The sequence below is a fragment of the Malus sylvestris genome, chromosome 11 (genome assembly GCF_916048215.2).
Source record: "Malus sylvestris chromosome 11, drMalSylv7.2, whole genome shotgun sequence".
NCBI classification, from domain to species: domain Eukaryota; kingdom Viridiplantae; phylum Streptophyta; class Magnoliopsida; order Rosales; family Rosaceae; genus Malus; species Malus sylvestris.
The window spans coordinates 29,260,584-29,270,525 of NC_062270.1; the positions used below are offsets into that span (position 1 = coordinate 29,260,584).

The 9,942-nt window shown below is 40.2% G+C and overlaps 1 protein-coding gene across 1 annotated transcript; it reads right to left on the reverse strand.

Moving 5' to 3' along the window:
- Positions 1 to 4,208: 4,208 nt before the first annotated feature.
- LOC126589642 (uncharacterized) lies at positions 4,209 to 8,619 on the reverse strand. The gene is made up of 9 exons (XM_050255002.1): positions 8,332 to 8,619; positions 6,887 to 6,958; positions 6,524 to 6,613; positions 6,320 to 6,362; positions 6,059 to 6,165; positions 5,364 to 5,459; positions 5,030 to 5,220; positions 4,862 to 4,931; positions 4,209 to 4,610 (listed from the first exon to the last, which is right to left on the reverse strand). The coding sequence occupies exons 1-9, from the start codon at positions 8,482 to 8,484 to the stop codon at positions 4,500 to 4,502; spliced, it is 933 nt and encodes a 310-aa protein (XP_050110959.1). The 5' UTR covers positions 8,485 to 8,619; the 3' UTR covers positions 4,209 to 4,499.
- Between the last annotated feature and the right edge of the window lie 1,323 nt (positions 8,620 to 9,942).

Below are 9,942 nucleotides of genomic sequence, written 5' to 3' on the forward strand. Positions count from 1 at the left end.
CATTGTTACAGAGGTTAAGGTGTTCAATCAGGTTCTCATTTCCAGTATAGAGTTGCAAGCCAAGCTTCTGCTTTGTCTTTGCTTGGAGAGGGTGTCAAGGATCCTCCTTGTAAGAGGGTCATGCCTAGGTTGGTTTCAATCAGGTATCCCAGCTTGTCGTTCAGCCTTCAACTTGTTTACTTCCTTAAAGAGCTGTAGGGACAAGAAGGTCTTGAGTGGAGTCATGTACCATTAGAGCTTTCTTTCGTAAGTCTCCATCTCCTCTGGGAAGTAGGAAGGTTTGATCAAGAGCGTGTGATTTTTCCCTGAACTCGTCGTACTGACTTCCTGTGTCGAGGGCAGATGACCCTCCGTGTTGGGGGGCACCCAGTTGATGGTTGACTTCCACTGGGGTGATGAGCTCGTGTGTTTTAGTATATCTAGCCTCATGGATCATCTCGAAGACCTTCTCATACTGCTCTTGGAGGATCTCATTCTTCATCACTATCTTGTTATTCTGAGCCTTCAGCTCATCAACTTTAGCCTGAAGAGCAAACTTCTTTTGTTCCTTCTTTCATTGCTTCGTACCAGGTGCGAGGGGGGTGTCGTTATGCGTGTTGTGGCTTCCTTCGCTCCCCATGTTGGAGAGGGATGCCTGGTCAAAAAAGAGTGTACGAATGCTGGAAACCAGCTTGACAAAGCTGAAGAAAGTAGGAATAAATATGATTCCCACAGACGGCGCCAAATGTTGATGCACAAAATCAATGAGGACTTTGGTACAATAGAAAGTTTCAAGTTTGTGACCTTCACTAGATTGCTCCGATCACTAGTGTGGATAAGTATGTAAATGGATAGAGACAGGGAAGCAAACACAAGATGTACGTGGTTCACCCAGAATGGCTACGTCCACGGAGTAGATGAGTTCTCATTAATTGTGAAGGGTTTACACAAGTACATAGGTTCAAGCTCTCATTTAGTGAGCACTAGTGAATGATTTAGTACAAATGACAGTATGAAATATTGTGGGAGAATAATCTCCTTTTATAGAAGAGAGTTTCTAACTTTGTTCTGACATTGACACGTGTCGTGTTGTGATTGGCTTCTAATGTTCACGTGTCGCGCTATGATTGGCTTCTGATGTCGACACATGTCGTGCTGTGATTGGCCTCTTGGTTGGAGGGAAACTCTTATGGGTCATTGATGGTATAACGTTGACCAATGCTCGGTAGTTTCGGGATTGGTCAAGTATGGTACAAACAATAACCAAAAGTTGATATAAAAGTACTAATACACCCTTCAAATAAAGTTTTCTCAAAAAAATCAAAAAAAAAAAATTGTCATCCATGGAAATTAAACAAAACAAGATTCAATTAAGATCAAGAGATTCGAAGTATAATTGAATAAGTTCAAAGCCACCCGTGCTCCTTGAAGTTCCTTAAACAACCCAAACCCTAATTCAATCACAGAAAAAAACAAAATCCAAAGTTCAACCTTTGGAGAAAATGAGAGAAAAAGAGAAGGGACCATCGCATTTTGGGCTTTTCACCAACGATTTGGTTCTGGAGCTGATCTTAAAAGTGGAGGTCCCAGTTGAGGGGATGAGATGTTGAGGAAGGGCAGTGGACACTAAAGTGAGCGAATGCCTCGTTGTAAGGTTGGTGGTGCAAGTGCTCGAACTCAAGGATTACATCGTCGTAGTTGAAAATTAGAAATTGGAGAGCAGAGGAGGAAGCTGACTGAGACTGAGACTGAGAGTCATCTTCTTGTGGAGGAGGTCGAAAAAAAATTTGGGGTTCAGAACTAAACGAAGGTTATGTGTGAGAGTACAAAAGAGGAGAAGGATGAGGAAGAGAGAAGGATCGTGCTGCATGCCATGGCTAGCTGTGCTTGGGTTGGGTTTATGAGGTTTTGGATTATCATCTAGAAAGGACAGAGATGATGGTAAAAGACAGCTGAGCCTTTTGTTTTTTGGTTTTTTGTTTAGAAAACTTTATTTTAATGGTGTATTATTATTTTCATATCCACTTTTGATTATAATTATTAAAAAATTTAAATGATGGTTAGAATTCTATTTGGGATCCGAAATTTGGTTTTTTTTCCAAATTTCCCAAAATTTACTTCTTTTCCACCTCAAATTTCTTAACAACAATGGAAACCCAACAACAATTTCACAGAAAAATGATGAACAATAAACAATTTTTGTTAAAGCTTCCATTAGTCAAGCAGAGGTCGCACTTGGTGCGATGGCAAGTGCCTTCGCCCATGAGCGGTAGGTCTCGGGTTCGAGACTTGGGAGCAGCCTCTCCATAAATGGGGGTAAGGCTAGCCGACATTCACCTCTCCTAGACCCTGCGTAAAGTGGGAGCCTTGTGCACTGGGTACGACCTTTTTTTTCCATTAGTCAAGCGTTGGAGATTTTAAGTTTTAGGGTGAAAAGTAGGTCTGTTTGAGGGATAATTTCCTTCCTTTGGGTGTTGTCCTGCGCTTTAATCTGGCGGACCGACGCATCAGTAAATGAATTTTGATGTTCCTAAAGCAGATGGCTTAGTACTGTCACAGGCTTTTATTCATTTGTCAGATGGCTCTTCAACAAGAAAAGTTTATGGTGCCCAAACATAGAGCACTTCCGACAGATGAAGTAGAGTATCATCGTCAGAATCAGAGATAAAGAAAAGCAACAGAATATCAGCAAACTTTTATCTCACGGTACAGGGAGTGGAACAAGTCTATTGCCAGCTAGCTACTTCAGCTTCAAGTCATCGCCTTGGAGCTCTGATTGCTTACCTTGTCTGTCACCTCTTTCAGCAGATCCCCTAGCTCGGCGACTTGGGGGACTCCTACTACATGATTTGTATCGCGCTTGACCAAGCCTGAAACTACAAGTAAGCTTCAAGTGAAATTGATACATTACCTTGTGCATCTCCACTAGTTAAAGATATCACCCTGGATGGAGGAGGAGTACTTCCAGAGAAGATGCCACATCTACCTATGAGACAGATAAGGCAAGTCAAGACGATACCACACTCCGGTACTTAGAAGTTTCGTGATTACGAGATCATTCTCCCACAATATTTCCTAATGTCATTTGTACTAAATCATTCACTTGTACTCACTAAAGCAGAGCTTGAACCTATGTACTTGTGTAAACCCTTCACAATTAATGAGAACTCCTCTATTCCGTGGACGTAGCCAATCTGGGTGAACCACGTACATCTTGTGTTTGCTTTCCTATCTCTATCCATTTATATACTTATCCACACTAATGACCGGAGCAATCTAGCGAAGATCACAAAAAACGACCGTTTTCGCTACCTAGGATCTATCTTACAAGAGAACGGAGAATTAGATGGAGATCTCAACCATAGAATACAAGCTGGATGGATGAAGTGTAAGAGTGCATCCGGCGTGTTGTGTGACCGTCGTAGGCCTCTGAAGCTCAAAGGAAAATTTTATAGGACGGCAATAAGGCCAGCGATGTTGTATGGCACAGAATGTTGGGCAGTGAAGTATCAACATGTACACAAAATGGGTGTAGTGGAGATGAGGATGCTTCGTGGGATGTGTGGGCACACGAGAAAGGATAAGATTGGGAATGAGGATATCCGAGGTAAAGTAGGAGTAGCCGAAATTCAAGGAAAGATGAGAGAAAATCGGTTACGGTGGTTTGGACATATGCAAAGAAGGCCTACTGACGCTCCGGTTCGAAGATGTGACTACGGGACAGAGGTTCAGAGCTGAAGGGGTAGAGGAAGACCTACGAAAACTTTGGAAGAGACCCTAAGAAAAGACTTAGAGTACTTGGATCTAACGGAGGGACACAAAACCGAGCGCAATGGCGTTCTAGGATTCATATAGCCGACCCCACTTAGTGGGAAAAGGCTTTGTTGTTGTTGTTGTTGTTGTTTATATGTGCGAGCGTACCACCTCGCGAAATGTACAAGTGACTGTATTTGCCTGTCTGGCATGCCTTCACTCATCTTTCGCTCTCAATTCCGAGAGATTTTTCAATGTGACTGGAACACGAAGTGGTACATCATGTGTCACTATACTAATGATAAAATATGTCCACTCCCCACCCGCAGCACTTCTCTGAGGTTCTCCTCCTTAAGCTATCTTTTCGTAGGCGTTTGCCTCCGATGGAATCAGAGGTTCTCCTCGACTTTGTCCGCGTCAACAAACAGTTCAGTTTGATTCTAATCAATGGATTGTCACAATTCAAACAAAACATGTTTACAGAAAAAAAGGTTCACTTTATTCATAATTTTGCCACAATTCAACATTAGAGATGAACAACTAAGAAGACCATTTATTTCTTCCGGGAACAATCGACTTCAAGCGAAGTCAATAGTTTAAACTTGGCCTGCTCAGACCAAGTTACAGAAGAAACATTTTGCAAATTACAGAGAAAGATAAAAGAGTTGGCCAATTAGCATTGAGACAGATAAATTAAAAAGCATCCAGCCCTCTCTGATGCATTATGCAACAGATGGCAGCCCAAAGACGACACCGAATTATTTGCATTAGTTCATCATCATCTGATCAAATCCTCCTCCACCCTGAAGCGCAGGAACCCGACTAACACCAACGTTGTGAAGCAACTGCTGCAGCCATCTCCTTGTCGTTGGATCTTCCTGAAATCGTGACAAATATAATTAACTTTGAAAGTAGACCAGACAACTGCGTCCAAATAAAAGAGTAGGGGATACCGAAAAGAAACAGTAAATCGGACTCAAACGTATATTTTTTCAAATATCTCACAAACTACGTCTGGCAACTATATGTACCCTCGAAGACGAAACAGGTTAGCTTTTACTTTATTTCCAGACTAGACGTTAAGATCAATTATGAATTACACAGCATACGCATCCAGAAAAGTACTTACACGGAGGGAAACACTGAAGGTAGCATCTCTCAACATATCGGGAAGACAGCTCCTCAAAGCATCACAAGCCCTGATGATAAAAAACAAAGAACAGATCCAATCAAATGATTAACACGAGATACTGAAGAAACAAAAGTAATAATAATAAATCTACTTCATTCAACCAACCTTGGGTTATCTGACAATCGTAGATAACATCGGATAATATGTTTTAGCAAGCGAGATGAAGGCTGGTCAGCAAGTGATGCAACCATGGTTCCCAAGACTCGACCCACTGCAAAAAAACGCTCAGCTGTAGTACAGATATAATCCAAGCCTACGTCATCCAACAAAATCTTTTGAACAATAAATGTCGCCACCTGTGATGATAACAACTTCTGTCAGGCAACCATATACCTTGCATTCAAACTCGGGCAGTAAGAGAAAGGCTTTGCAGAGATGCTATACTGAGATCTACTGAAACATATAAAGATGGGAAGCTAAAAAGAAACAGACACTCAACTGTTTTTGACAGTTCACTACCCATTTCCATAGTTCGCAGGCACAACGGGATTATTTCAGTTGATAGAAGAAAACTAATCACTTCTGTATCGTCGACCTGGTATAAAGAAGTAAAAGGAATTAATATTCCAATTTCCAAATATATTTGTCTGGCATAAAAATGCTATATAGGGTTTATCACAGTAACATTATTCTCCTCTTCAGGTTTCACATGTGAGAGAGTGAGAAGAAGAGTTGCAAATAAAGGTGCATGTGCAGGATAATATTAGAAGTAATGTTACAGATAAACTATTTTCTCGTCGGAGTTCACGCTACAGGACTGGAAAGGGTCCAGTTAAATCTTTCACTAAATGATGGATGTAGTAAAGCCACCTAACTCAATCAATGTTATAAAATAAATAAATAAAAAAACTAAGCGTTCTTTTTATCCCCTCATTTATCTCACGTTAGATTCTGCTAGTCCTTTTATTTCTCAGATCAGCTACACAAGCAAGATTGGAAAGAGCGGTTTTAGTCAAGGCATGCATCAAGTTTTCATATTTAAACTCTTTTACGTATAATTTCTCAAAGCATGTGGCCATATACCTATCCAGTTATACTTGTATATCAGCTGGTTATTTACTTTTGTTCATTTTATCACACAAACAAATAAAAAGACAAATATACCTATCGGTTTGCCAAATAAGAATAACATACCTTCACTAAGGCACCAATGACCCCTAAGCTAGTGAGTCTCAAGTACTCGAAAGGCCTTGACTTGCTTGTTGTATTAAGGAAAGGGTACAAATATAAAGGTATATGAGCTACCAACCACAGGAGAAATGAAAAAATCGTTCGTTAAATTTTATACGTAAACATCTAACAGAAGCTGCATGAAAAAAAAATTATGCTTCTGTGTACAAGCACGCTAGAAAGAACATTTCAAGCTTTAAATGTAAACAAGATAAACGTTATTACCGTTAAGGAACAACATCCTTGTGTCTGGGTGTGATGCCACACACTACAAAAAGATACAAAAGGAATATGAAGCATACAATAATAATGAGATGTGTAAAATATAGGCCAAGCCTCTTGTACATGGAAGATAACTGTAGTTTAGAACAAAAATAACGTGCATCGATAAAGATTACATATATAATTTAAAAGGCGACAAGAATGGACCTGAAGAAGTGCTAGAGCATTGCAAACTCGATTTGATTGGGCAGGAGTTAAATTTGGTGGGGACAGAACAGGGTATATTGAAACTATCTCCTGCACAAAGGATAAAGAGTAGAGTGAGAATCCATCATCAGGGAATAAGACAAAAGAGAGTGTCTAGTAATGTTGATTTATCAAACAGGAAGTCAAATGATGGTACGTCAACGATGCACGGACATATGTATAACACAAGTCCTACTCCTACATACAGAAAGAAACTTGCTAACCTTGTAGATGAACGAATTTACAAAACAAGCGAACAAAAACCACAAAAAAAAAGGAAGTGCAATAAGAATGACATGAATATAAAACCAAAAAATTACATACCTGTAATAGAGCAGCTATAGTACCAAAAGAATTCCACAACAATGGAGCCAAATCTTGAAATAATTCTCTCTTCTGAAAAGGGGAACAGGAAAGGAAACAGGGGGTTAACTAGGAGTATGTGTATATGTACATATATAGTACCAAAGGGATTCAACATTAAAAAGACAAATCTTATTAATGAAAATAAAAACCACGAAAGGCAAACCAAGTACACTTTCAGCACAAAAATTTTAGCAGTAAGAACTAAGAACTTATTTCCTCAGTGAAGAACACATGAGCATAGCTCACACGGGTGGCAAATTTATCGTTGTATCACAGGTATAGTCATACCCATTTTTTCTTTTCTTATAACTTTAAAAATAAAAGAGAAAATTAGGTCAAAATAGTATTTGGAAAGTGCTTGAAGGCACCGTCAGGCTCTTATGGATAGAACCAACTTCTTTCCAGATCTGATATGCAACTGTTACTAATGTAGTCAATGAAAACTTCAAACTAATAAAGCAAATTAAGAAATTATGCAGCCTATTTAGTATGTTATAATGGCATTTATATCACTTTCATTCCCATACCACCGATAAAGTTAGAGCACCCAACCAAGGACCAATTGACAATGAGTGGAGAGGCACAAGATCGTAAATATATTCCTATGTGAGACTTCACATTCCAATTGTGTAAACACACTCAACACTACCCTCATGTGTAGTGTAGAGTAAATTGAGCTAAACACATGGAGCTAAGCGCGTGGACAACGCATACATGGGATGACATGAGAGCACGTGTAGCCGTAGGGGCTTGACATGTAGATTGTGTGCTTGGATACGTAATGTAAAATTATGTGCATGGCTTTGCAATCCCGACGTTAAGATTTATACTCTAAACAACGACTACACCATTCTAAACCCAGACACACAAAACAGATTGCAGCTACCCACCTTCTCCATAACCAATAACTGAAAAGGTTCAAAACTCCATCTAAAACAAAAACTGATTACACATAATCGATACAGACATACCGGAAACATAAACAAATGCATCAAGATCCAATTTTGATCCTACCCTAGGAACAACTATAGTAAGGTGGGTACCACATGCATGCTGTGACTACAAAGATGATAACTTGAAATCTCAACTCTGACAAGAAAAAAAGAACAAGCAACCCCTCTTCTCACGAAACACATATCATGCAGAAATAATCATCTCATTACCCCAATTGCCTTGATTTTCTCAGCAAACAAACAGAATCACAGAACAACGAAATGATGCTAAAACAAAACAAAACTCAATAGAACCCAAATCACAAACCCTAAACCCAAACTTTATCATAAAATCTTCAACCCCATAAACCCTATAACAAAAATTAAACAAAAACCCAACATGCTAAAAGGGATTAATCAAACACAGAGGAACCAAATTATTCAGAAATAATGAGAGCAAAAAGATTAGACCTTGGAGAGTTCAAGGAGCGCGTTTTCACGAAGTTGGGGGTTGCTGAGTTCGAGCACCAACTGCTCCGCCGACGCCATGTTCGGGTCCCTGTTCAGCTGGGCTCCGGCAGCACTGGGGTTAGAGCCGATCGGGCCTCCAAACGGTGCGCTCATCTCCACAAACTAGCAGAGACTCGCCATTTCACAGCAGGAAGATGTCAAAGCTCTCAGCTTTTGCCATTGCTTTCTCACAGTTTGCTCTCAGCTTTCTGTCTAGAGAGAGGAGAGAGAGTGAAGAAAACAAGTACAATTTCTAGAGGAGGAGTTGATTTTATATTTGAAGACACGTACTGGACATGCGCGTGGGAATCGCCCCTGATGTTGACACCTCACTTTGGATTGAACTGATATAGTAGTACTGTTGAAAGGGAAAGTGTGTCTACGCGCCACTCTGTCGCATGGATGCGGTTTTAAATGCTTCCGAGCAACTTATCCGAATGAATTAAATTCGATACAACTTTTTAATAAAATTGGATTCACTATTAATTCTGTAACTTTTAAATATAATGAAATAATATTTGATAAAACAACTCAAATTCCGTGTGATAACAAATTTGGATTGACATTTAATTGTGTGAGCTTGTATACAAAACCACCTGCTAGCTTGTTACGGTAAAGCACGATTAGAATTTAACATGTTGCTTAACGAATTCGGATTGACCTTTAATTGAGTGATTCATGTACGACAAGACTCGCTAGCTCGTTATAATGGGGAAAGATTAAATTTGACATTGAGAGAACCCAACACGAACATGTACATGACTTAAACATCGAGGCATGTTTGGTCGATAACTAAAGGGTGATGAATTCGTAATATGAAAGTGATGTGTAAAAGGCACAAATAAATTAAAACCAAAATTTTAAATTAAGGGTAAATATTAGTTTACTACCCTTAAGTTTTGTAGTTTTCAACATTTGGTACATGATATTTTTTTTGTCCTAGAGTCATACCTAAAGTGTTAATTTTGGGAGAGTCTCATACATCTGTTAGTCTGGCGATTAAGTCTCCCGTTAACTGATGATGTGGCGCCTATGTGGACAATGAATGGGCGTCACGTGTCATTAAAGGGTCCACGTGAAAATTAAATATTAAAAAATAATTATAAAAAAAACCACCTTCGTCTTCCCCGAATCCCACCCACCCCATCTCAGCAAACCCTCCCACCCTAGTCGTCACCGGATACCCCCTATGTTCATGTGCCTCTTGGCTCGTGACCAGCAACGATTTGCATCATTTGCAACTCCTGAATCTCCGCCTGAGACATCACCGATTCTTCAATGTGGCGATCCCTAGGAAATCGGGGTTTGTCGGCGATGCCGTGACTGGAACCATCGAAGATGATCCATCAGGAGACCCGATCTGAACTGAAGCCGTGACCGGAGCGGTCGAAGAGGATCCATTGACGCCGTTAGGGGCGTCTTAGAGGGAGGAGAGCTTGGAGATGAAAGCAGAGAGCTTGATATTGCGATCGACGACGAGGATTTTGGTGTCACCGCCAACGTAGGCGAGCTGGTGGTCGTGGGGGCGGGGCTGGATTTTGTCGCTGTAGCTGCACATAAACTTGACTTTGT

Excerpts from the sequence above, each read along its gene's own strand:
- LOC126589642 (XM_050255002.1), bottom strand. The coding sequence starts at position 8,484 with ATGAGCGCACCGTTTGGAGGCCCGATCGGCTCTAACCCCAGTGCTGCC. Across the intron at positions 6,614-6,886 it reads CTATAGCTGCTCTATTACAG|GAGATAGTTTCAATATACCC; the intron begins GTATGTAATTTT and ends TCCTTTGTGCAG. Across the intron at positions 6,363-6,523 it reads ATGCTCTAGCACTTCTTCAG|TGTGTGGCATCACACCCAGA; the intron begins GTCCATTCTTGT and ends ATCTTTTTGTAG.